A 27,960-nucleotide genomic window follows, 5' to 3' on the forward strand; every position below is an offset into this window, starting at 1 on the left:
AAGCACATATAAACTATTTTGTTTAACCCTCTGTCAGGGAGAAATTGGAGAAGTTTGGACTAAAAATGGAAAAGCTGACTTCACTTTCACAGATGGCACACCTGTAATACATGAAAAAACAGGTTTTTCAAGAGTGCATCCAATTCTGAAAAAGTGTTCCTGCCTTCCATTGCATCATTCTGCAGAGAATCTGTGTTGCAAAATTTGCAGCCAGGTTCATGGAATGATGTAATGGAGGAATTGATTGTAACTCAATTTTCTCCTTGATTGTACCACTAACCATCACCAGTTTATTGGTTATTTGGAAGATATTAAACCTGAATATGGAGACTTAGTTCATTTTACTACAGCCAAGTGACTGGATTGTGGAAATTTATTGAGAGTAACTGAGCTGCTTCTCCAGATCAAGGCCTTAAAAAAATTTTTTTTTAAACTAAAGGGTTTGGAGAATAAAGGGTTTATCAGATCCTCATAGGTTCACAAGACTTTGTTACTGATGTGACAAGATATCAGGACACAGTGAACTAGAAACTGCAGTGGGAAAATATGCTCAATTATTTAGAGAGGTGCAGGACTTCCCATTAACGTGTGACAGGAGGATTGAGCAGATGGCACTTGAAGGCTACACTTATTTCCATTGTGGAACTAACTACCCTGACATCAGCCGAAACACTTATGTTTGATATTGGTAGAAATTAAGACACAGTTTCAGAAAAGAAATACAGATTTTGATGTATTTGAATAATAATGTCCATGGTTGTAAGTGCAAACTGAGGATGTGACTGAACACCCAGGGAATGCCCTCTCGTGTGGTGCCTCAGGAGGACCTGGGGGAGCTGAGAGCAATTGCTTACCAAGGGTTAGGGCATTGCTGCTGGAGTCAGGTGTGTGGGCTGGTACCACCTGAGAACTCCTGTCCATCTATCTGGAGATGAGTTCAGAAATTGAGAGTAAATGTTTAGAAACCTTACAGTAATTTGACAGAGTATTGAATTCAATAATAAAAATGTTGGGCTTGTATTATGTATATTTTTATTTCACTTTCTAATAATTCATTCTTATTGTATTTTACAAAAGTTATCTGTCTGAAATCGATTAGGGAGAAAACAAAACAAAACAGGTACTTCATCACAGGTGGCTTGGAAAGCATTGATTAGAGTCTCTTAGAAGTGTGAGGCATCTGGAAATGAATATATGAATCTGAGGATTCTCTAGAAATTTCTGGCAATGTGACTGACCAAATTCTAGGTGACATTTAGGTCTATGTGTATTTATGAAATACACATTTTGTTTTATAGCTAAAAATTAAAAACAAAATGACTATTTTAGAAAAACTAACAGGGACTGTACTCCATTACAGTTACTAATTTAAAATACTCAACTTTCCCATCTGTGGATTTTTGATCATGAGCCCAGTAGTGTAAAATTTGGCCACCCTTATTTACCTGGGAAATTTACCCAGGAAATCCTAAAAATATTTATTGAATTCTTTATTAGGTTGCTAAATGAAAATTAAAGTAACTCTGAAAGGTGAAATTCGAAAGATGATTAGACTTTTAGCCTCCACCAAATGTTATCTGCCTTGTTCTGCTGTATTTGACCTTTGCCAATCAGAATTTTTCTGAGCATGTATTACTAAAGTACCACTATGAGGATAGTATGTTTGTGAGATCCTGAGTTTTATATTGTTGTTGTTTTAATCAGCTGAGATTTTTAGTAAACTAAATCCTTAGTTGTTGTTCTAACCAGTTCAGATCTTTACTAAGTTCTTTGATATAAATCCTATAAGTGATTGTTCATAACTCTATTCTGATACTGCAATTACTTAAAGAAACTACCCTGAAACTCTGTTTTCCAAAGTAGGTATTAATATACTATAATATCTTCCTTATACTTTCACACTATACTTCAACAAATTTTTAGAAGTTGACCTGTATAAGAAGAAAATAATCAGCCATATGGAAATAATAGCATTGTGTCATATTGTCAACTTTCATGTTAGATTTGTGAAACTGAAATATAATTATGAATAACAAAATAAACACATGTACTGTACAACAGGGTATGTGATGATGTGATTTTGACACAATAGAAACAATTACTAATAAAATAAGGTGTTTTATTTGGAAGAGAGACTTCGTTATTGGCAGTGGCTTTCCAATTTTGCCAACTTTAAAAGTGACTATGTTGGTGGATGAGATAGTTATGGGAAAAAAATGTATACAATCCTTATTCTTAGAACACATGCATTGTGAAAGTTTCTTCATGCAAAAGTTACGCAGGACCCAGATTACTAAAACTGTCTCATTCTAAGGGCGAGGCAGTGGAATATTTTCTTCACTTAGTTTATCACTTCTTTTAGGCAATTCATGAAATTCTTCATTCTGAGTTTCATCTTAACCCCAAACACTGGTTCTGTCTTTATTGACTCTGCCTTTATTTTTATGAAATAAATATTTTTAATAAGTCCATGGGAAATTTGCTGTGTGTAGTATTTTGTACTTGTTGACGTTTCTTTAAGCATCGTGCTGTATTTCTCATGTGTTCTGTTTTCCAGCTAAGTACAGTGGCAAGGCCTTTTAAGAGGATGCTCCATTCTATTTTCTTATTTCTTCCTTCCAGAGATTGTAACACTGTGTTCCATTTATAGTGAGGGTTCACTCTTGACTGACTGAAAACGATTTGAAGATCTACATTATAATCTGTTGGTATCAGAATTAGAGAATAATATTGGCATGTTTTAAGACATTTTAGTGTAAGCATAATATTGTTTCTGTTTTTTTGCAGGAAGATTCTTTGGCAACAGATGATTTCCTTGTGGACTACTTTAATGAATTCCTAAGCCTTCCAGTGAGTATGTTATTATGTTCTGTGGAATATATTATCAAAGCAAAATATTGTAAACACTGGATTATCTGTGAAACAAATTTATCAGGGATGATATTTTTTAAAATACTAATTAAAGCATTTAGATAAAGTTTTGCCTTTTTATGGAGTTTATCATTTGGGTTTGAATCATATTTGGGAATTGAAGAAGCTGGGTCAGTTATACTACAATAAAAGTAAATAAATAAAGAAAAGAAAAAAAAACCTGGAATTTTTCAAACAATCAAAAGCATTCTGTACAAAATCAGATACAGTTGTATTTGGGTATCATTTTACACTTTGAACTGAGGTGATAAGGAGAGAATATAAAAAAATATAAGAAACTGAATTTCTTGCCTCTAGGCAATTATTGTCATCCTCTTGGACAGATATTAAAGTGGAATTTGTGTTTAAGGAAACTAGCGTTTTATATCGATAGTAAATAAGACTCGAGATGTTGGTGTAACATAGGTAGATGCCAAATAAGAGATTTTTGGTCTTAGACAGAGTGACTAGTAGAGTAAGTATTGAGGGATTTAGAAAAAGTGAAATGGGGATGCATTAAAAACACTTCTACTGGGCTTCCCTGGTGGCGCAGCGGTTGGGAGTCCGCCTGCCAATGCAGGGGACGTGGGTTCGTGCCCCGGTCTGGAAGGATCCCACATGCCGCGGAGCGGCTGGGCCCGTGAGCCAGGGCCACTGGGCCTGCGCGTCCGGAGCCTGTGCTCAGCAGCAGGAGAGGCCACAACAGTGAGAGACCCGCGTACCACACACAAAAACAAACAAACAAACAAACAAAAACACTTACACTGTTGTATAGAAATAAAGTTCATCAGGAATGTCAGATGAAAGAAAGTTAGATAAGAAAAGGGTTTTATTATTGTTATGGAAACTTTTTTCATTCAAATTCTTACTAGGCAAAATTTGAAATATAAAAAGTCACAAATAATTTTAAAGGGACTGGACCCTAAAATGAGTAATCTCTTAAAGCCCAACCACTGAAAATGATTTTTGAAGGGAACGTATTAGATGTATTTTTTTGTCTAGATTAGCTTTTGTGTATATGTATGTATCTATGCATGCATGTTTGTTGTGTTTCCTTTTTTCCAAAAAGAATCTGCGATTTCTCCTCCACCTGGCATGCTAGGTGTTTGGGACCATTATGGGGGTCAGGTTGAGACACCAAGCCACGCTCTCTCTCCCCTTGCAGCATCAGGCTTGAGCCACATTACAGGACACCCCTGGAGCTTCTTTTGTGGTCTGACTCTTCAGCTTTCATTGTCTAATTGTATATTATAAAAAACCCAGCCGAGTCACAAAGTTGTCAGAATTTTGCTCTTCTGGATTATGTAGTCTTTCCTCTAGGCTCTGCATTCTCCATTCTTCCTCCAAAACAAGTACATTTTTGTGAAGTTTTAAAAAGGAAAATCTTTATATTGGGTCTAATTTCAGTTTCTCAAGATTTACATTTCATTGTCTCAAGATTTATGATTATCTTGACTTTGACTTGCTTTAGAAAATAAATTCCCCTGCCTAACTTTCTTTCTAAAAATATTTTTAAATTATAGAAGAAATATTACAATAGTATAGAAAATTAACTTCAAACGTAAGAAAAACTCAGCTGAAGTCCTGCCATCCAGTTAGAATAGACGTGACCTTTTTTTGTACATTTGCTTCAAGGCTTTAGTTGAATTGACTGAATGTGGTTTCTGTTGAACTCTGTCTCTGCAATAATGTTTTTCATCCCTCCCCAGCAGTTTCGCCCCTTCATATGTCCCATTGCAGCCCACCTGGGCCACTTCTCTCTCTTTTCTGTCTCTCCAAATTCTTCTGCTTTTACATTCTCTGTCTCTCTCTCTTTCTGTCTCTCTCTGTCTCTGTTTCTCTTCCTCTCCTTCCTTTGCATTTACATTTGGTACCACACAATCTACTTATTAACTACCCATGCTTCATGCCACAAGATGGGAGGAGGGGAAATGTCACAGGTTTTCAAAAAGAATTTGGAGGCAGGAGAAGGAATAATGGATTCTTACACCAAGTTCCTAGCAAGATTCTAGAACAGATTAGTAATGTTTGGTTTATGAGCACTTAGCTAAGAATTAGAAGCCAGCATGGGTTTACTGAGAATTAGTGAGCCAAACTAATCTCTGTCTCTTTTTTTTGGATAGTTTTGAACTGGCACTTTAGGGAACAATAAATTTAATGTATTAGGATTTCAGTAAATAATAGTAATGATAGCAAATTGAACCATGTTACTTCCTGCTCAGAACTTTGTCTAGCGGATTCTCATTACACTAAGAATAAAATCTAAAATCCTCTATGACCTGACTCTTGCCATCTCTTGGTCTTTATTTCCTATGCCTCTTCCCCTTGTTAATTCTTTTCCAGTCTAACTGGAAAACTTGGCCTTCTTTATGTTTCTCAGACATGAACATGCCAATGGTACTCAGGGCCTTTCAGCCTGGAAGGCTCTTCCCTGAGATATCTGTATCACTTTCTCTCTGATTTTTATCACTTCTGTTCAGGAAGCCTTCCCTCCCAACCTCGTCTAAAACAATACACCAAACACATGCTCCACTTATGCTGCTGTATTTGTCTGCAAAGCCCTATCATGATCTGTGAAATTCGTTCTGAAATATTTGAAAGAGTTCACTAATCACAACTAGAAGGGGTTGACTCTTAACAGATGACAGATTGAAATCCAGATTCCTTAATATGGACTCTTTGCAACATGGCCTCAGTAGAGCCTTTCTAGCTTTGTCTCTAGCTTCGTACTTCTTATGTCACCCTGTGCGCTCTTTCCTGCTTCCCCCAATTACCCTCCCTCACCTTAACCACACGTGCTCTTCCTGTGCTCATCTCCCAGTGTAGTGGCTAGGAAAGGGGGGCAGGCAGAACTGTTTGCGCTCAGCCCCTCCACTCATTCCTCATGTGATCTTAGACACATTCCTTAATTACCTAATTCTTCGATTCCTTTCTCTACCAAAACAATACAACTATCATACAAGATTGTTATGAAACGAGGTAATGTACATTAAGTGCCTGGCACAGAATTAGTGCTTCTCTTTCCTTTCCCTCACTGACTAGCCCATCTTGTCTTCCATTCCTGAAACATGAGGCGTGGTCACTCTTTAATTGGATTGATGGATCATTGTCATTCTAGAGAATAGTCTGTCCCATGCAAATCTGTCATTGGCTTTGACGTTTAAAAATTACTTTTTATCGGAGACTTGGATGAAACATTGCAAGTGAACCAGTGTTTTTCCAGCTTAAGGTCACTCAGCTAGTAAGTGACAGGGTCCACTCAGGTCCACATGGCTCAAAAACTTGTCTTACTGCACTGTAGTGACTATAGAAATGGCAGCAGAGGGATAAACTAATAGTTTGGATAACAGAATCTGGTCTCATTTTTGTCATGGTAGTCTGAAATGGGCTAAAACAAACAAAGCTAATGTGTTTTTAGGGTGCATTAATAGAAATGTAGTTAAGATCAAGAAAAATATTAGTCTGGAGCATAGCAGGCGCTCAGTAAATGGTTTTTTGAATCGGATTGAATTGTCAGACCTCATTTGGAATATTGTGTTGCATTCTTGATGCAGTATGTTAAGAGTTGCTCTGCCAAACCAGACTCAATAAGATTCAGTTAATGGATGCTCTGGAAACCATGTCAGATGAGTGAGGGTTGAAAGACGAGTGGGTGTTGAACATGGCTTGGGAATGGGTAAAAGTGTTGTAATGAAGAGCTCTTTCCAAGTATTTGAAGCTCTGATTGAGGAAGAAGGGTTAACATATTCTGTGAAGCTAGAGGGCAGAACCAGGGCCAGCATTTATAAGGAAATTGATTTTCACTCAGTAGAAGAAAAATGTTTAAAGATTGTTTGCTAACAATAGAATGGGCTGGCTTGTGCAGAACCAAACTCCCTGTGATTGAAGATATTCAGGTATAGGTAATCATTTGGGGCAGTATTTTATAGGGGATATATGTACTGGGTGGGAGATTAGACTTTGTCAGCCAAAGAAAATTTGATTAATTTCTTCTCCTCTAAGTGTGTATTTCTTAATCTCAGGAGTTACACTGTAAATTTCCTGGGGCCAGGATAGGTCCCTTTCTTCTGTATCTCCCTAAACTTCTTGAGGACGATTTTCTTTTTATTTTTATGTCTTCCATGTAAGATCCTTGAAATAAATAAATAAACCTTCTAATCTGCCTCCACTTCTCTACCACCTGCACCTTCCCAAAAAAAAAGGCCCAACACCTAAGCTCGAGAGTGTAGACACATGTTATAACATTCTCTCTCTGAAAGAGCTCTTAAGTCGTCTAGATTTCTGAGACTTCCTTCACATCTGTAGTGCAATGCCCAAGGTCCCATAACTGGATTGTGGCGCAAATGGGCCTAGGAATCAGGCTTTCTGTCTCCTACACCATTTCTTTCTATTACACCATAACACCCTTGGGACACATTGTAAGATCCAGAAATTGACGGCTGGTAGCCTGCCTCCATGTTATTTTTTGACGAGGGGAATCCAGGACAGTTGCTGCTATTATAAATGATTATGGCACTTTCCAAATCCTAGCTTTCATAACTTCATTCCGTTTGTTCTGGTGCCAGGTTCACTTTCAGATATTGTTTTCATTTGGTGTCTGGGAGGTTTTTTTTTTTTTTTTGCTGTCAACTCTTTATGGACAAGTGTTTGCTTATTAAATTTTCTTCTATGCTATAGTGTGAAAACACTTTTTTTTCCTTTTGGTTTTGCTTTGTGTGTTTTATGCTCAGTGACTGTTGTGGGATTGAGTAGATGAGCCCACATACAGATTTAGGTTGGTCCTCTGTGGGTGGTTTAGAATGTTTGTGACATTTATGGTTTGCAGAAGCTGAAGGGGTGGCCTATTCTCTACCCTCCTTGCAAGGATAGGTATGTCATGTGTTTGCCAGACCATGCTTAGCTATGTGCCTTTGGAATTTTACCATAACTTCTCTTTTTGGAATGATTCTCCACACTTTTTTAAAATCTGTAAACTATTATAATTTCTTGCAGCTTTATGAAGGAGTTATATGTTAGATTGTTGGGTAAGGGGAGAGCGAGAGAGAAAGAGAGAGAGTATGGATTTGGGGAATGGGTGGGATGAAGTGGGGATGAAGGACTTGGGTCTTCCCTTGCCAAGATTTAAATACTCAGAGACTGATTTTTAAAGGTGTTGTTGGAGCCCTAGGTAGTACTGCTTAGTTCAGCATTTGTTCTTATGGGTGTTTTGATAAGCCTTGTAGCTCAAACATAAAGCACTCAAATTACCTAATGTAACTCATTTTTGAACTAAGGATATTTCCTATGCATTTTATGTGGCACATTATTCCTTCCATCCCACTGGTGAATATGTCCAGTAAATAGTTTATGGTTAAGCATCTAAAATGACAATAAAACTTAGATTAAAAGAAGTTGTTATTGGTAACTGACTTGTTATATTCAAGTTGTCAGATGTTTCTCATTCACTGACTAAGATGCATGTTTAAAATATAGCTTTGGAGCTCAATTAGTAGAGACAGAGTTGGAGCAGAGATGAACATGTATTAAATTAACCTAGTCATTAGTTTTTAATTTAAATACTGTTCAGCTAAATAATTTGGCACCCGGTAAGTTTCAGTGGTGCTGGGCTGGCAGTTAAAGCATATCACTAATTATTCACAGGTTTTTTTTTCCTCCTCTTTTCAAAGAAATGTGGAACCAGCAATTTATTGTGGTAAAAATATTTTCATGCACTTGCTTTTTCTGTGAAAATATTTTTCGCACATGGATGACTGGTACTACAAAGTTAGCTTTCACCACCTTCAGGTCAATTCGTTTTAGAACATTTGGAAAATGATACCCTTGAAATAAGAAAATTAAGTAAGGGAAAAAGCAGTCTGTAACAGCTTGCAGAGGATTGGGTTTGAGGCTCAAACTGAAAATTTTTCCTATCATATGATTAAAAGCTGAGTGTTCTCTAAATCAGCCTACTCAGCTTTCTGAGGGAAAGTCTTCCTCCATCGTTCATTTCTATCTCCCCCACTTTACGTGTCTTTTATTGTCACATACTAAACTAATTTGAGCAGTTTTGTAGATAAGCTTAGAAACGGTTAAAAACAAGAGGACATGACGTGTGAGAGAGATTCTTCTTAAGCAGACAACAGGACTTCGGAGAATAAAGCCCAGGGTTCTTTCTCCTATAGACCATAGATGGTATAGACCATAGATGGCCAGCCCTTCCGTGTATGTGAACACGCATGAAAGTCAGCATGAAGTAGGAAACAGAATGTGGGCTTTGAAGTTTGCTCAACCTGGATTCTGTCTCCCCCTAGTTAAAAACTCTGCAGTGGCTCCCCATCATTCTAAAGCAATGATTCTCAAACTTGAGCATGCATCAGAATCACCTGAGGGCTTGTTAAACACAGACTACTGGGACCACCCTCAGAGTTTCTGATTATGGGGTGAGGCCCAAGAATCTGCATTTCTAACAGGTTCCTAGGTGATGCTGATGCTGCTGGTCCAGGGACACCCTCTGAGAATCACTGATTTGAGAGAGTAAGTTGAGAGTTATGGCATAAATAGAAAGTCCTTGGTGAACTTGTCCTCTGCCTTTCTCTCCAGGCTTCCATCATGTTATTCTCCCCTCGAATATTAAGCTTCAGCAACGTCAAACTGCTTGCAAGTCCTCAAAAGCAGCCTGTTGTCTGGTGCTCCTTGTCTATTGTTCTTTTCTTTTTTTTAAGCCTTGCCTTCCCTGGCTCTTAGCCTCATTCTCCCATCTTCAAAGGCACCAATGTTGCATCTCTCTGTGCCTTTATTCAGTAGTCAGGACTTCCTCTGACCACGGCTGGGAAATGTTCTCTCTGATTTTTTTAAAAAATTAATTAATTAATTTATTTATTTATTTTGGGCTGTGTTGGGTCTTCATTTCTGTGCAAGGGCTTTCTCTAGTTGTGGCAAGTGGGGGCCACTCTTCATCACAGTGCGCGGGCCTCTCACTATCGCGGCCTCTCTTGTTGCGGAGCACAGGCTCCTGACGCGCAGGCTCAGTAGTTGTGGCTCACGGGCTTAGTTGCTCTGCGGCATGTGGGATCCTCCCAGACCAGGGCTCGAACCTGTGTCCCCTGCATTAGCAGGCAGATTCTCAACCACTGCGCCACCAGGGAAGCCCCTCCTTGTCCATTGTTGGTGCATGTATCTCGATACACTTGCTATTTCTTTTGCTGAATTCCCTTCTCTCCCTCATCTGGCTGTTGAGACTGCCTGTTTATTCTTCCCGACTCAGGTTTCTCTATACAACTTCCTTAATTTCCTAAAGATAGTTAACAAATCCTTCTGTGCCATCACTCTAGTTTGTATATACTTCTATTGTAGTTATTGTGGGTTAAAGTGGACTTGCCTTATACACGCGTTATTACTCAAAATGAATTATTCGTGCTCTGCAGAGTGAGCGAGGGTGATTTAAAGAGTGAGAGTGACTGTTTACCAGTCCACAAACACACATAGACCAGTCTGTGAACATCCTAGAGAGCGTGTGAGATGAAAGATGAGAATCTGCCACTCCCTTAGTGGCTCTTATCCCTCTTGCCTCTTAGTGTAGTCATCTTCTTATGCTGAGGGTGATTCTCGTGGTAAACATACATAGTTTTGTATAAAATGAGCTTTAAACACAAGGCCACCACTTTATCTGGTCCCTAAATAAAGAAGTAGTGACACATTTCAGTGAGGAAAAATGGACTGTGATAAACTTCTTGAAAGATAGAACAACACGATACTAAGTGTTTTCAAGGATTTCAAGGGATAGTTTTGACTAAATATGATTTCACCTTATGTGCTGACTGTAGGACCACTTTTCCTTGTCTCACATCTCAGTTCATGTCTTGGGATGTGAGCCCTGTTGATTTTCAAAATCAGGGGCTCATCTCTCATGCGCAGGTCTTTAAAGTTGGGATGCCTGATGTGGGGTTTGAACCCTTTGCTCCTCATGGAGAAGCTCTGGGTTTCGAGTTGCCTCGCAGGGTCACTGCACCAGGGGTGGGGTTTATGGCAAGGTTGTGTCCCAGCTTCTCCTACCTGTTTGATGTGGTTTACATCTTGTTTGCCCAGTGTGTAGTCATCACTCAGCCAGCCTTTTGGCTTCTTTATGAGGAAATTGTTCCATATGTAGCTGTGGACTTAGTGTGTCCACTGGAGGAGACATATTCAGGATCTTCCTAAGCTGCCATCTTACTGTAGGTTGAGTCTTTATTAAAAAATATGTGTGTGTGTGTATATATATATATATATATATATACCCACATATACACACAAACACATAATAGGTATTTATACATATACACATATATTTCTAACTCCAATTTTATAACATCCTGCCATTTATTAAATTTTAACTATAGTATATCTAGCAATCTGTTAGTAAAACTTGGAAGAACTGATGCTCTCCCTAGTACACTTACTGATCCAAGGGAAAGGGCTTAATGTCTTCTACTACCTGGCTAAATATATATAAATTAATCCACATGAGTATGCAGTTCTCTGAAGGAATCCTAAAATAAATTAATATTCTGGAAAAGGGACCTGATTCTGGATTTGGAGGGCAAAATGAGAAAAGACACAGCCAATCCACCATATACTTGCTATGGAGATAGAGGCCCCAAACATGTTAGTGATTTATTTACCCAGAGTCACAGAGCTACTTATTGGCAAGCTGGTATTCAAACTCAAGACTCCTGACTGTTGTATATTAACTGACTGACTTTAAATGAAAGTTGGCAGCATTTAGTAATTACTGAGAAAAGCTCAGAAATATTGTCTTTCACTCTCCCTCCTTTTTTTGGTCACAGTGAATGGAACGGTGTTGAAATAGTCTTAAATGAAGAACACATTTTACTTAATTTTCTCCTTTTGGGCAAGGGAGACTTAGCTTTCATGGCTCCTGGGAATGAAAGAGACAACAGGAGTGTTATTTCTTCTTACTTTACTCATTCTTCCCTAGTAATCCACCCCCTTCTAAGAGAATAACATTGCCTCATAGAGACCAGGTGTGTATTTCTTTCCAGTTCCAAAGAAGCACAGAGATAAGAGGTTTATGCAAAAGGAATTTCTGCCATAATATATCCTGACACTTATCTCATGGCATAAATACATTTGGAAAAGAAGGATTCAGTGGGTTCCCTTACCTGTAGTCAAGAGATTTCTAAGCTTCTAAAATGAAAGAGGTAATGATTAAGAATACAAAACTTTGTGTAAGTATATATGCATACATGTAAATATCAAGTCTTCTTGGAGACAGTGAGTTTCTGGTTTTTAAAATTGTAAGACGTATTTCACAAATTTTCACAAATAAATTTCACAAATTTATTTTGCAGACCTTTTCAGAGGCAATTAGATTTAATGTGGACTATGGAGTTTTTGAAGTAGTTAACAATGCTCCACAACTTCTGGAAAAGCAACTGAAAAAAATTCTCTTCAACCAGCAACCTCGAAATCCCATCTATGATGTTGTAAGAAAAGGAAGGAGTGATATTAAACCTGTTCAAGTGAATGCCCCTTATGAAGATGAGACCATTAGTGTCAACTACAATATCATGGTAAGAAAGTATATTTGAGTTTATATCTTGCTAGGTAGATAAAGCATTAAGTGAGATTAATATCAGGTTCCTTGGGCTTCCCTTTCTGAAGTGTAACTGTATCTATTAAATTTTATTGTACTTGTACAAAGTATTTGTTAGTTACTGTATAATCTTATTCATATCAAATGGCCAGTTTAGTCTAGCAATTTGTTGATATTTGATTATCAATATGAGAAGGTTCATGTAATTTACTTTGAATATTTAGAAAATAAGTTTAATTTGGGGCAGTATAAATATATGTATGCTTTACAGTTTAGATGCATTCTAGAAAGTGTGGGTATATAGGCGTACCTTGGAGATATTGCACGTTTGGCTCCAGACCACCACAACAAAGTGAATATCATGATAAAGCAAGTCATACAATTATTTTGGTTTCCCAGTGCATATAAAAATTATGTTTACACTACACTGTAGTCTATTAAGTGTATCATGGCATTATGTCTTAAAAAGCAATGTACATACCTTAATTTAAAAAATACTTTACCGCTAAAAAACACTAACCATCATCTGAGCGTTCAGCAAGTCATAGTAGTAACATCAAAGATAACTGATCACAGATCACCATAACAAATGTAATAATAATGAACATGATTGAAATATTGCAAGAATTACCAAAATGTGACACAGAAACATGAAGTGAGCAAATACTGTGGGAAGAATGGTGCTGATAGACTCGCCTGCCACAGGGATGCCACTAACCTTCAGTTTGTAAAAAAACACAGTATCCATGAGGCACAATAAAGCAAAGCACAATAAAACAAGTTATGCCTGTGCAGTGAATTTATTTCATTTGAGTTCTATCCTATCAAGCATTTGGGAATTGAGATTTCTGTCTTTTAATTATTATATTAGTTTCAGGTATACAACACAGTGATTTGATGTTTTTATACATTGTGAAATGAAAACCACAATAAGTCTAGTTACCATCTGTCACTATACAAGGTTATTACAATATTATTAAGTATGTTCCCTATGCTATACTTTTTATCCCTGAGACTTATTTTATAATTGGAAGTTTGTACGGCTTAACTCCCTTTACCTATTTTGCCCTTTCCCCCGCCCCCAGAGGTGGAGTTGCTGGATCATATGGTAGTTCTAGTTTTAATTCTTTGAGGAAACTCCATCCTGTTTTCCATAGTAGTTGTACCAATTTACAGTGCGCGAGAGTTCCTTTTTCTCCACGTCCTCGCCAACACTTTATTTGTTGTCTTTTTTGATAATAGCCATTCTGACAGGTGTGAGGTGATATCTCATTGTGGTTTTGATTTGCATTTCCCATCCAGTTAGTGATCTTGAGCATCTTTTCATGTACCTGTTGGACATCTGTATGTCCTCTCTGGAAAAATGTCTATTAAGGTCCTTAGCCAATTTTTAAAATTGGATTTTTTTGTTGTTGTTGTTGTTGAGTTGTATGAGTTCTTCATATAATTTGGATATTAATCCCTTATCAGATGTATCATTTGCAGATATCTTCTCTCATTCAGTAAGTGGCTTTTTTGCTTTGTTGATGGTTTCTTTTGCTGTGCAAAACTTTTTAGTTTGATGTAGTCCCATTTGTTTACTTTTGCTTTTGCTGCCCTTGCCTGAGGTGACAGATCCAAAAAAAAAAAAAATATATTGCTAAGACCAGTTTCAGAGAGCATATTGCTTATGTTTTCTTTTAGGAGTTTTATGCTTTCGGGTCTTACATTTAAGTCCTTAATCCATTTTGAGTTTATTTTTGTATATGGTGTAAGAAAGTGGTCTAGTTTCATTCTTTTGCATATAGTTGTCCAGTTTTCTCAACACCATTTATTGAAGAGACTGTCTTTTCCCCATGGTATAGTCTTGCCTCCTTTGTCATGGATTAATTGACCACATAAGTATGGGTTTATTTCTGGGCTCCCTATTCTGTTCCATTGATCTATATGTTTGTTTTTGTGACAATACCATCCTGTTTTGACTACTGTAGCTTTGTAGTATAGTTTGAAATCAGGGAATGTAATACCTCCTGCTTTGTTCTTCTTTTTTTAAAAATTTATTTATTTTATTATTTTATTTTATTTATTTGTTTTTTCTGGCTGCATTGGGTCTTCGTTGCTGTGCACGGGTTTTTCTCTGGTTGTGGCAAGTGGGGACTACTCTTGTGGTTCGTGGGCTTCTCATTCTGGTGGCTTCTCTTGTTGTGGAGCACGGGCTCTAGGCACGCGGCCTTCAGTAGTTGTGGCTCGCGGGCTCTAGAGTGCAGGTTCAGTAGTTGTGGCACACAGGCTTAGTTGCTCCGCGGCATGTGGGATCTTCCTGGACCAGGGATCGAACCTGTGTCCCCTGCATTGACAGGCGGATTCTCAACCACTGCACCACAAGGGAAGCCCTGTTCTTCTTTCTTAAGATTGCTTTGGATATTTGGGGTCTTTTGTCGTTTCATACAAATTATAGGATTATTCTAGTTCTAGGGAAAATGCCATGGGTGTTTCGCTAGGGATTACTTTGAATCTATAGAATGCTTTGGGTAGTGTGTACGTGTTAACAATATTAATTCTTCCCATCCACAGGCATGGTATATCTTTCCATTTATTTGTTCATCTTTAATTTCTTTCATCAATATCTTATAGTTTTCAGAGTACAGGTCTTTCACCTCCTTAGTTAAATTTATTCCTATGTATTTTATTCTTTTTGATGCTGTTGTAAATGTGATTGTTTTCTTAATTTTTCTTTCTGGTAGTTCATTATTAGAGTATAGAAATGCAACATATTTCTGTATATTAATTTTGTACCCTGCAACTTTACTGAATTTATTTGTTCTATTAATTTTTGGCAGAGTCTTTAGGGTATTCTATATATAGTATCATGTCATCTGCAAATAGTGACCATTTTACTTCTTTTTTTCCAGTTTGGGTGTCTTTTATTTCTTTTTCTTGTCTGGTTGCTGTCACTAGGAGTTCCAATATTATGTTGAATAAAAGTGGCAAGAGTGAGTATCCTTGTCTTGTTTCTGATCTTAGAGGAAGAATTTTCACCATTGAGTATGATGTTAGCTGTGGGTTTGTCACATGGCCTTTATTATGTTAAGGTATGTTCCCTCTGTGCCCACTTTGTTGAGAGTTTTTTTTTTTTAATCGTAAATCGATGTTGAATTTTGTCAAATGCTTTTTCTGCATCTATTGAGATGATCATATGATTTTTATTCATTTGTTATTATGGTATATCAATTGATTTGTCAATATTGAGCCATCCTTACATCCCTGGGATAAATCCCACTTGATCTGACTTATGATTCTTTTAATGTGTTATTGAATTCACCCTCTGTGTTTTATTGGGGATTTTTGCATCTTTGTTCATCAGGTATATTGGCCTGTAATTTTCTTTTTCTTTTCTTTTTTTTTTGTAGTGTCTTTGATTTTGGTATCAGGGTAATGCTGGCCTTGTTGCATGAGTTTGGAAGTGTTCCTTCCTCTTCAATTTTTTGGAATAGTTTGAGGATAGGTGTTAACTCTTTTTAAAATGTTTGGTAGAATTCCCCTGTGAAGGCTTCTGGTCTTTGACTTTTGTTTGTTGGGAGGTGTTTTTTTTTTTATTATTGCTAATTCAATTTTCATTATTGGTAATTTTCTGTTAAGATTTTCTATTTCTTCATGATTGAGTCTTAGAAGATTGTATATTTTTAGGAATTTATCCATCTCTTCTAGGTTGTCCAGCTTATTGACAAATAATTGTACTAGTTTCTTATGATTCTTTGTATTTCTGTGATGTTTGTTGTAACTTCTATTTCTGATTTTATTTATTTGGGATCTCTCTTATTTCTTTATGAGTCTGGGTAAAGTTTATCAATTTTGTTTATCTTTTCAAAGAACTAGCTCTTCATTGATCTTTTCTTTTTTTAAGTCTCTATTTCATGTATTCCTGCTCTGATATTTATTATTTTCTTCTTTGTACTAACTTTGGGCTTCGTTTTTCTTCTTTTTCTAGTTCCTTTAGCTGTAAAGATATATTGCTTATTTGAGATTTTTCTTATTTCTTGAGGAAGGCCTGTATCACCATGAACTTCCCTCTTAGAACTGCTTTTGCTATGTCCCATAGACTTTGGAAAGTTGTGTTTTCATTTTCATTTGTTTCAAGGTATTTTTTATTTCCTCTTTAATTTCTTCACTGATCCACTGGTGGTTTAGTAGCATGTTATTTGGTCCCTCCATGTTTGTGTCTTTTCCAGTTTTCTTCTTGTACTTGATGTCTAGTTTCATACCATTGTGGTCAGAAAAGATGATTGATGTGATTTCAGTCTTCTTAAATTTATTGAGAATTGTTTTGTGGCCTAACATGTGAGCTATCCTGAGTAATGTTCCATGTGTACTTGAAAAAAAATGTGTATTATGAAATTTTTGGGTGGAATGTTCTGTATCTGTCTGTTAGGTGTATCAGGTCTACTGTGTCATTTAAAGCCGATGTTTTCTTACTGATTTTCTGTCTGGATGATCTGTCTGTTGATGTATGTTGGGCACTAAATTCCCCTACTATTATTGTGTTACTGTCTATTTCTCCTTTTGTGTGTGTTAATATTTGCTTTATATACTTAGACGCTCCTATGTTGGTGCTTAAATATTTATGAATGTTATATCCTTTTCTTGGATTGACCCTTTTTATCATTATGTAATGCCTTCCTTTGTCTTTTGTTGCAGTGTTTGTTTTAAAGTCTATTTTAGGCATGTGCAGTCAGTAAGAGGTGGGCAGAGGATGCGGGAGATGTGCGTGGCTGTGTTTCGCCGGCCCAGAAGGGGAACTGCATGCTTGAGGTGACCAGGGACTGAGCATTTCAGATCTGCTTGGTAAACCTGGTGCATCACCATGCTGGCCACAAGACTTGTGTGTCTCCAGACACTACCTTCCAGGGTTTTCCACCAAGGTTTCACCAGGGCCTCCCCTGTTGTGAAGAATTCTATCACAAAGAATCAGTGGCTCTTAACACCCAGCAGGGAATATGCCACCAAGACAAGAATTGGAATTCGGCATGGGAAAACCAGCCAAGAACTCAAGGAGACAGCTTTGGAACAATCATTGGAAAAAATATTTTAAATTGATCAGATGGAAAGATGGTTTATTGCTGCAGTTGCTCTTGGAGCTTTGTGCTACTATGGCTTGGGAATGCCAATGTCTAATGAGATTGGAGCTATTGAAAAAGCTGTAATTTGGCCTCAGTATGTGAAGGATAGAATGCATTCCATCTATATGTACTTAGCAGGAAGTATTGGCATAACAGCTTTGTCTTCCCTGGCTATGAGCAGAACTCCTGCTCTCATGAACTTCATGATGAGAGGCTGTTGGGTGACAGCTGGTGCAACCTTTGCATGCATGATTGAAGCTGGAATGCTGGTACGGAGCCCAGGCCCAAAGCGTCTTGCTTGGTTACTACATTCTGGTGTGATGGGTGCAGTGGTGGCTCTTCTGACGATGTTAGGGGGGCCTCTTCTTGTCAGAGCTGTATGGTACACGGCTGGCATTGTGGGAGGCCTCTCCACCATGGCCATGTGTGTGCCCAGTGAGAAGTTTGTGAACATGGGAGCACCCCTGGGTGTGGGCCAGGGTGTTGTCTTTGTGTCCTCACTAGGATCTGTGTTTCTTCCACCTACCACTGTGGCTGGTGCCACTCTGTACCCAGTGGCAATTTATGGTGGATTAGTTCTTTTCAGCACGTTTCTCCTGTATGACACACAGAAAGTAATCAGGCATGCAGAAGTAGTACCAGCATATGGAGTTAAAAAATATGATCCCATCAATTCGATGTTGGGAATCTACATGGACATTTTAAACATATTTATGCAAGTTGCCAGTATTCTAGCAACTGGAGGCAACAGAAAGAAGTGAAGTGACTCAGCTTCTGACTTCCTTAATACATCAGATATCTGGCTTGTCTAATAGGGGCAGATATTCTTTAAATAGTTTGTACAAGCAGCTTTCATGGAAGTTTAGAAGATAAGAACTTGTCAACATGTTTCAAGTGTTCCAGTAATGTGATGCTTCAGGTCTGCTTTTTCTTCTGGAGAATAAACTCAGTAGTTCTCTTCCAAATAGCACACACATTTTCAATTCTCATGTTTGAGTAATTCTAAAATGTTCTAATGAATGTGAAAACCAAGTTCTGTGTTGCAGGAATTTAAGTATTTTATCTATTATTAAATTTATTTGGTTAAGTGAAATTTAGCAAACTGTGTACCTGCATCTTTCATTTGGAATGTGGAATATTAACAAGTAATGTCATAAGCGATATAGGGGTTTGGTAAAGGGACCAGAGAGAAGTAAAGGGACACCTGCAGTCTTTCTCTGAATACTTAGAACTTAACAGTCGTGTAATTGTGGTGAGCCAGTGAAGGGGTCTGGATGTTTGGAAACAAGTCATGGCTGTACATCTGCTGAACTTGTCAGAAGTGTTGAGCAGAAAACAAAGACTTAGGCGATTCTCCAGGCTCTCCTTACAGTATAGATGTGATCATATTTGGCTTTTCATTGTTTGACACTGTCAGGAGAGTCCACAGTGCTAATCATATGGAGAATTCCTGTTATATATATTATGTGCGTGTGTAAGCCTTACTTTTAAGTTGTCTAGAACAAAATATCCTTAAAACATTCAGGAAAAAATATTCAAAGCATGAAAATTGTTGCATTTTTAAGTATACAAACAACATGTGCATAATTGCTGAATGTTTTTGCAAATTTATTAAAATGTTTAAAGGAATACACGCTTGCCTTTCTCATCTCTTCCAGCTTTAAAGCTTTTATCAGAGAAGCCTGTTTGTGGTTTACACTTGAGACTATGAAAGCAGTTTTTCCCCTCAGATTTGGTTTCTTGCATTCCCTCTCAGAGGAATCACTAAAAAAAGGAAGGCAAAGCAAGGCTTCTTTCATGAACCATGTCAATCAAAAATGTAATGGAGGAAATGCTTCATTAGAGTTTCCCCTAGCAGAATTTTTCTTCTCTCCTCCACAGGCCATTATTTAACTCTCTTGTGCCATTTGTAAATTTTTTGATACTGAAGAGTTATTTTTGGACATTCTTATGAATGAAATAAGTGTATGATTATTGAGATAGTTGGTGTTTTGACAAATATTTATTACAGTAATCCATAAATAACTATTCTAACCACTTCAAGTTACATAGGATACTTATTTCTGAAATAATAAAGGTTCTGGCCAGATTAAAAAAAGTAAAGTCTATTTTATCTGATATAAGTATTGTTATCCCAGCTTTCTTTTGGTTTCCATTTGTATGGAATATCTTTTCCATCCTTTAACTTTCCGTCTGTGTGTGTCTTTAGATCTGAAGTGAATCTCCTGTAGGCAGCACATAGATGGGTCTTGTTTTCTTATCCATTCAGCCACCCCATGTCTTTTGATTGGAGCATGTAGTCTATTTACATTTAAAGTCATTATTGATAGGTATGTACTTATTAATTTTTTTCTGGTTCTTTTTGTAGTTCTTCTTTGTTCCTTTCTTCTCTCTTGCTCTCTTCCTTTGTGACTTGATGGCTTTCTTTGATGTTATGCTTGGGTTCTTTTATCTTTATTTTTTGTGAATTTATCATAGGTTTTTGTTTGTGATTCCCATGAGGTTCATGAATATAACCTATATATACATGGCAGTTTATTTTAAGTTGATAGTTGCTTAAGTTCAAATGCATTCTAAAAGCATCATTGGGCTTCCCTGGTGGCACAGTGGTTGAGAGTCCGCCTGCTGATGCAGGGGACACGGGTTCGTGCCCCGGTCCGGGAAGATCCCACATGCCACAGAGCGGTTGGGCCCATGAGCCATGGCCGCTGAGCCTGAGTGTCTGGAGTCTGTGCTCCGCAATGGGAGAGGCCACAACAGTGAGAGGCCCACATACCACAAAAAAAATTAATAAATAAAAATAAAATAAAAGCATCATATTGTTACTACTCCCCCATGTTTTATGTTTTTGACATCATATTTTATACCTTTTTATTTTATTGTAGTTATAGTTGATTTTACTACTTTGGTCTTTTAGGCATCATACTAGCTTTTTAAGTAGCTGATATTGCCTTTACTATATATAATTTTTGCCTTTACCAGTGTAATTTTTTTCTTTCAAATATTTTCTTATCTCTATTTATGGCCTTTTCTTTTCCACTTAAAGAAGATCCTTTAACACTTCTCATAAGGGTGGTTTAGAAGTGATGAACTCCTTTATCTTTTGCTTCTCTTGGAAACTCTTTATCTTTCCTTTAATTCTGAACGATAATCTTGCCAAGTAGAGCATTCGTGGTTGTAAGTTTTTATTTTCCAGCCCTTTAATATATTATGCCACTCTCTTCTGGCCTGAAAAGGTACTGCTGAAAAATAAGCTTGTAGTCTTATGGAAGTTCCCTCATATGTGACTAGTTATTTTTCTCTTGCTGCCTTTAAAATTCTTCCTTTATCTTTAATTTTGCCATTTTAATTATGGTATATTTTGGTGTGGATCTCTTTGGGTTCATCTTCTTTGGGACTCTGTGTGCTTCCTGGTTCTCAATATCTATGTCCTTCTCCAGTTTAGGGAAGTTTTCAGCCATTATTTCTTCAAATAAGCTTTTGCCCCTTTCTCTCTCTCTCTTCCTTCTGAGTCATCTACAAATTTTAGTATGCCTGATGTTGTCTCAGAGGTCCCATAAACTATCCTCATTTTTTTAAAAAAACTTTTTTCTCTTCTGATTGGGTGATATCCACTTTTCTGTCTTACAGATTGCTGATCTCTTCTTCAATATCATCTATTTTGCTATCAATCCCCTCTAGTGTATTTTTCATTTCAGTTATTGTATACTTCAGCTCTGATTGGTTCTTTCTTATATTTTCTGACTCTGTTGAAGTTCTCATTGTGTTTCTCCTTTCTTCTCCCAAGTTCAATGAGCACCTTTATTATTATTACTTTGAACTATTTATAAGGTACCTTTATTATATCCATTTTGTTAAGCTTTTTTTTTTTCCTGAAGTTTTAGCTTGTTCTCTTTTTTTGGAACATATTCCTCTGTCTCCTCTGTTTGACTTTCTGTATTTTTTAAAATTTTATTTTATTTATTTTTTTATACAGTAGGTTCTTATTAGTCATCAATTTTATACACATCAGTGTGTACATGTCAATCCCAATCACCCAATTCAGCACACCACCCCCACCACCCCCTGCCTCTTTCCCCCATTGGTTTCCATACGTTTGTTCTGTACATCTGTGTCTCAGTTTCTGCCCTGCAAACCGGTTCGTCTGTACCATTTTTCTAGGTTCCACATATATACCTTAATATATGATATTTGTTTTTCTCTTTCTGACTTACTTCACTCTGTACGACAGTCTCTAGATCCATCCCCGTCTTAACAAATGACCCAATTTTGTTCCTTTTTATGGCTGAGTAATATTCCATTTTATATATGTACCACATCTTCTTTATCCATTCGTCTGTTGATGGGCATTTAGGTTGCTTCCATGACCTGCCTATTGTAAATGGTGCTACAATGAACATTGGGGTGCATGTGTGTTTTTTGAATTATGGTTTTCTCTGGGTTTATGCCCAGTAGTGGGATTGCTGGATCATATGGTAATTCTATTTTTACTTTTTTAAGGAACCTCGATACTGTTCTCCATAGTGGCTGTATCAATTTACATTCCCACCAACAGTACAAGAGGATTCCCTTTTCTCCACACCCTATCCAGCATATGTTGTTTGTAGATTTTCTGAAGATGCCTATTCTAACTGGTGTGAGGTGGTACCTCATTGTAGTTTTGATTTCCATTTCTCCAGTAGTGATCTTGAGCAGCTTTTCATGTGCTACTTGGCCATCTGTATGTCTTCTTTTGAGAAATGTCTGTTTAGGTCTTCTGCCCATTTTTGGTTTGGGTTCTTTGTTTTTTTAATATTGAGCTGCATGAGCTGTTTATATATTTTGGAGATTAATCCTTTGTCTGTTGATTCGTTTGCAGATATTTTCTCCCATTCCGAGGGTTGTCTTTTCGTCTTGTTTATGGTTTCCTTTGCTGTGCAAAAGCTTTGAAGTTTCATTAGGTCCCATTTATCTTTGTTTTTATTTCCATTACTTTAGGAGGTAGATCAAAAAAGGTCTTGCTGTGATTCATGTCAAAGAGTGTTCTTCCTATGTTTTCCTCTAAGAGTTTTATAGTGTCCGGTCTTACATTTAGGGCTCTAATACATTTTGAGTTTATTTTTGTGTATGGTGTGAGGGAGTGTTCTAATTTCATTCTTTTACATGTAGCTGTCCAGTTTTCCCAGCACCATTTATTGAAGAGACTGTCTTTTCTCCATTGTATATCCTTGCCTCCTTTGTCATAGATTAGTTGACCATAGGTGTGTGGGTTTATCTGTGGCCTTTCTATCTTCTTCCATTCATCTATGTTTCTGTTTTTGTGCCAGTACCATATTGTCTTGATTACTGTAGCTTTGTAGTATAGTCTGAAGTCAGGGAGTCTGATTCTTCCAGCTCTGTTCTTTTCCCTCAAGACTGCTTTGGCTTTTTGGGATCTTTTGTGTCTCCATACAAATTTTAAGATTTTTTGTTCTAGTTCTGTAAAAAACGCCATTGGTAATTTGATAGGGATTGCATTGAATCTGTAGATTGTGTTGGGTAGTATAGTCATTTTCACAATATTGATTCTTCCAATCCAAGAACATGGTATATCATGGTACATCTATTGGTATCATCATTAATTTCTTTCATCAGTGTCTTATAGTTTTCCGCATACAGGTCTTTTGTCTCCCTAGGTAGGTTTATTCCTAGGTATTTTATTCTTTTTGTTGCCATGGTAAATGGGAGTGTTTCCTTAATTTCTCTTTCGGATTTTTCATCATTAGTGTAAAAGAATGCAAGAGATTTCTGTGAATTAATATTGTATCCTGAAACTTTACCAAATTCATTGATTAGCTCTAGTAGTTTTCTGGTGGCATCTTTAGGATTCTCTATGTATAGTATCATGTCATCTGCAAACAGTGACAGTTTTATTCATTCTTTTCCAATTTGTATTCCTTTTATTTCTTTTTCTTCTCTGATTGCCGTGGCTAGGACTACCAAAACTATGTTGAATAATAGTGGTAAGGGTGGACATCCTTGTCTCGTTCCTGATATTAGAGGAAATGCTTTCAGTTTTTCACCATTGAGAATGATGTTTGCTGTGGGTTTGTTGTATATGACCTTTATTATGTTGAGGTAGGTTTCCCTATGCCCACTTTCTGGAGTTTTATCATAAATGGGTATTGAATTTTGTGAAAAGCTTTTTCTGCAAGTATTGAGATGATCATATGGTTTTTCTTCAATTTGTTAATATGGTGTATCACATTGATTGATTTGCATATATTGAAGAATCCTTGCATCCCTGGGATAAATCCCACTTGATCATGGTTTATGATCCTTTTAATGTCTTGTTGGATTCTGTTTGCTAGTATTTTGTTGAGGATTTTTGCATCTATATTCGTCAGTGATATTGGTCTGTAATTTTCTTTTTTGTAGTATCTTTGTCTGGTTTTGGTATCAGGGTGATGGTGGCCTCATAGAATGAGCTTGGGAGTGTTCTTTCCTCTGCAATTTTTTGGAGTAGTTTGAGTAGGATGGGTGTTAGCTCTTCTCTAAATGTTTGATAGAATTCACCTGTGAAGCCATCTGGTCCTGGACTTTTGTTTGTTGGAAATTTTTTTTTTTTTTTTTTTTTTTTTTTTTGCGGTACGCGGGCTTCTCACTGCCGTGGCCTCTCCTGTTGTGGAGCACAGGCTCCGGATGCGCAGGCTCAGCGGCCAGGGCTTACGGGCCCAGTTGCTCCATGGCATGTGGGATCTTCCCGGACCAGGGCACGAATCCGTGTCCCCTGCATTGGCAGGTGGACTCTGAACCACTGCGCCACCAGGAAAGCCCCTGCTGGAAGATTTTTAATCACAGTTTCAATTTCATTACTTGTGATTGGTCTGTTCATATTTTCTGTTTCTTCCTGGTTCAGTCTTGGAAGGTTATACCTTTCTAAGAATCTGTCCATTTCTTCCAGGTTGTCCATTTTATTGGCACAGAGTTGCTTGTAGTAGTGTCTTAGGATGCTTTGTCTTTCTGCGGTGTCTGTTGTAACTACTCCTTTTTCATTTCTGATTTTATTGATTTGAGTCCTCTCCCTCTTTTTCTTGAGGAGTCTGGCTAATGGTTTATCAATTTTGTTTATCTTCTCAAAGAACCAGCTTTTAGTTTTATTTATATTTGCTATATTGTTTTCTTTGTTTCTATTTCATTTATTTTTGCTCTATCTTTATGATTTCTTTCCTTCTGCTAAATTTGGGTTTTGTTTGTTTTGCCTGCTCTAGTTCCTTTAGGTGTAAGGTTAGATTGTTTATTTGAGATTTTTCTTGTTTCTTGAGGTAGGCTTGTATAGCTATAAACTTTTTTTTAAAGTCCCCCACGATTATTGTGTTTCTGTCGATTTCCTCTTTTATAGCTGTTAGCAGTTGCCTTATGTTGAGGTGCTTCTATGTTGGATGCATATATATTTATAATTGTTATATCATCTTCTTGGATCGATCCGCTGATCATTGTGTAGTGTCCTTCCTTGTCTCTTGTAACATTCTTTATTTTAAAGTCTATTTTTTCTGATACGAGTATTGCTACTCCAGCTTTCTCTTAATTTCCATTTGCATGGAATATCTTTTTCCATCCCCTCACTTTCAATATGTATGTGTCCCTAGGTCTGAAGTGGGTCTCTCGTGGACAGCATACATATGGGTCTTGCTTTTGTATCCATTCAGCAAGCCTGTGTCTTTTGGTTGGAGCATTTAATCCATTTATGTTTAAGGTAATTATCGATATGTATGTTCCTATGACCATTTTCCTAATTGTTTTGGGTTTGTTTTTGTAGGTCCTTTTCTTCTCTTGTGTTTCCCACTTAGAGAAGTTCCTTTAGCATTTGTTGTAGAGCTGGTTTAGTGGTGCTGAATTCTCTTAACTTTTGCTTGTCAGTAAAGCTTTTGATTTCTTCATCGAATCTGAATGAGATCCTTGCCAGGTAGAGTAATCTTGCTTGTAGGTTCTTCCCTTTCATCACTTTAAATATATCATGCCACTCCCTTCTGGCTTGTAGAGTTTCTGCTGAGAAATCAACCATTAACCTTATGGGATTTCCCTTGTATGTTATTTGTCATTTTTCCCTCGCTGCTTTCAATAATTTTTCTTTGTCTTTAATTTTTGCCAATTTGATTAGTATGTGTTTCGGTGTGTTTCTCCTTGGGTTTATCCTGTATGGGACTCTGTGCTTCCTGAACTTGGGTGGCTATTTCCTTTCCCATGTTAGGAAAGTTTTCGACTATAATCTCTTCAAATATTTTCTCTGGTCCTTTCTCTCTCTCGTCTCCTTCTGGGACCCCTATAATGCGAATGTTGTTGCATTTAATGTTGTCCCAGAGGTCTCTTAAGCTGTCTTCATTTCTTTTCATTCTTTTTTCTTTATTCTCTTCCGCAGCAGTGAATTCTACCAGTCTCTCTTCCAGTTCACTTATCCGTTCTTCTGCCTTAGTTATTCTGCTATTGTTTCATTCTAGTGTAGTTTTCATTTCAGTTATTCTACTGTTCATCTCTGTTTGTTTGTTCTTTAATTCTTCTAGGTCTTTGTTAAACATTTCTTGCATCGTCTCGATCTTTGCCTCCATTCTTTTTCTGAGGTCCTGGATCATCTTCACTATCATTATTCTGAATTCTTTTTCTGGAAGGTTGCCTATCTCCACTTCATTGAGTTGTTTTTCTGGAGCTTTATCGTGTTCCTTCATCTGGTACATAGCCCTCTGCCTTTTCTTCCTTTCTATCTTTCTGGGAATGTGGTTTTTGTTCCACAGGCTGCAGGATTGTAGTTCTTCTTGCTTTTGCTGTCTGCCCTCTGGTGGATGAGACTATCTAAGAGGCTTGTGCAAGCTTCCTGACTGGGGGGACTGGTGATAGGTAGAGCTGGGTATTGCTCTGGTGGGCAGAGCTCAGTAAAACTTTAATCTGCTTGACTGCTGATGGGTGGGGCTGGGTTCCCTCTCTGTTGTTTGTTTGGCCTAAGGCAACCCCACACTGGAACCTACCTGGGCTCTTTGGTGGGGTTAGTGGCAGACTCTGGGAGAGCTCATGCCTAGGAGTACTTCTCAGAACCTCTGCTGCCAGTTTCCTTGTCCTCACGGTGAGCCACAGCCACCCTCCACCTGTGCAGGAGACCCTCCAACACTAGCAGGTAGATCTAGTTCAGTCTCCCTTGGGGTCACTGCTCCTTCCCCTGGGTCCCGATTTGTACACTACTTTGTGTGTGCCCTCCAGAGTGGAGTGCCTGTTTCCCCCAGTCCTGTCGAAGTCCTGCAGTCAAATCCCGCTAGCCTTCAATGTCTGATTCTCTAGGTCCTGTTGCCGGACCCCCAGGTTTGGAAGCCTGACGTGAGGCTCAGAACCTCCACTCCAGTGGGTGAACTTCTGTGGGATTAGTGTTCTCCAGTCTGTGTGTCACCCACCCAGCAGTTATGAGATTTGATTTTACTGTGATTGCCCCCCTGCCCCCGTCTCATTGTGGCTTCTCCTTTGTCTTTGGATGTGGGGTATCTTTTTTGGTGAGTTCCAGTGTCTTCCTGTTGATGATTGTTCAGCAGCTAGTTGTGATTCTGGTGTTCTTGCAAGATGGAGTGAGAGCATGTCCTTCTACTCTGCCATCTTGGTTCAGTGACTTTCTGTATTTGATTCTGTGAATCAGGCCAAACAGCTACCTCTTCTGATGTTGAAGATGTGGCCTTGTGTAGGAGCATTCCTTGTGTAAAGTGCTTGTGCTAGGAAGCTTTGGAATGCCAGCTGGAGCTGGAGAGGATGTGGACTGGGATGGGGGGGGTGTCCCCAGGGCATACAGCATCGGGGCTCCCTTGGTAGGATGGTTGGAGTTGGAGTAGGCCCATGCCAAGGTTTCCCCAGACGTGCCTCTCCAGGGCTGCTCTAGCAAGATAACTGTAGCTGGAGTGGGTGCAGGTTGAGTATTCCCAGGTTGCACTGCATGGGGTTGAGATTTCTGATCTTGAAATTACATTGTGTGGCTCTGAGTCCCTGACGTTAAATTCTCTCAGCTTCTGAATTTTGTCTCCCTAGCATGATGTATAAGAACTTGGGTTCTGATATTGGCTCTTCAACTTACTAGACTGTGCTTTTATACAAGTCATTTTGATGAGCCTCATTTTCCTCATCTGTCAAATGATGCCTTCAATACCTACTGCTTAGGTTTGTTATATGAATCAAATGAAAATAATAAGGTGTAACAATACTGTTTTCTCTTGATTTAAAATGTCTGATGGACATTTTAAGCTAACATATATCTAATACTTAAAACATAGCTCTTCTCCAGCCTGGAAAGTCTTCAATTCTTCTTTTACTGAATTCAGATATATTTCTGTCTTTCTTGTTTAATTTCATCAAATTAAATGTATTAATAATAATAACAGTATTTATAAATATTGTTTA

General features: G+C 37.8%; 2 protein-coding genes across 2 annotated transcripts in view; both read left to right on the top strand.

Moving 5' to 3' along the window:
- The window catches only part of RGS22 (regulator of G protein signaling 22), a gene marked incomplete at both ends in the record, with an annotated part of 154,634 nt that overhangs the window by 11,311 nt on the left and 115,363 nt on the right, over nucleotides 1-27,960 (top strand). The window contains 2 exon segments of the mRNA XM_082674653.1: nucleotides 2,788-2,850; nucleotides 12,237-12,458. Of these exon segments, the coding sequence (XP_082530779.1) occupies nucleotides 2,788-2,850; nucleotides 12,237-12,458 (285 nt within the window).
- On the top strand, nucleotides 17,196-18,364 carry LOC309835409 (growth hormone-inducible transmembrane protein-like). Its single transcript, XM_082674856.1, is given in 2 exon segments — nucleotides 17,196-17,546; nucleotides 17,550-18,364. Coding segments are annotated over 2 exon segments (1,014 nt in total). The 5' UTR covers nucleotides 17,196-17,321; the 3' UTR covers nucleotides 18,339-18,364.

This window comes from Grampus griseus (assembly GCF_964374135.1).
Source record: "Grampus griseus genome assembly, chromosome: 17".
Classification (NCBI taxonomy): domain Eukaryota; kingdom Metazoa; phylum Chordata; class Mammalia; order Artiodactyla; family Delphinidae; genus Grampus; species Grampus griseus.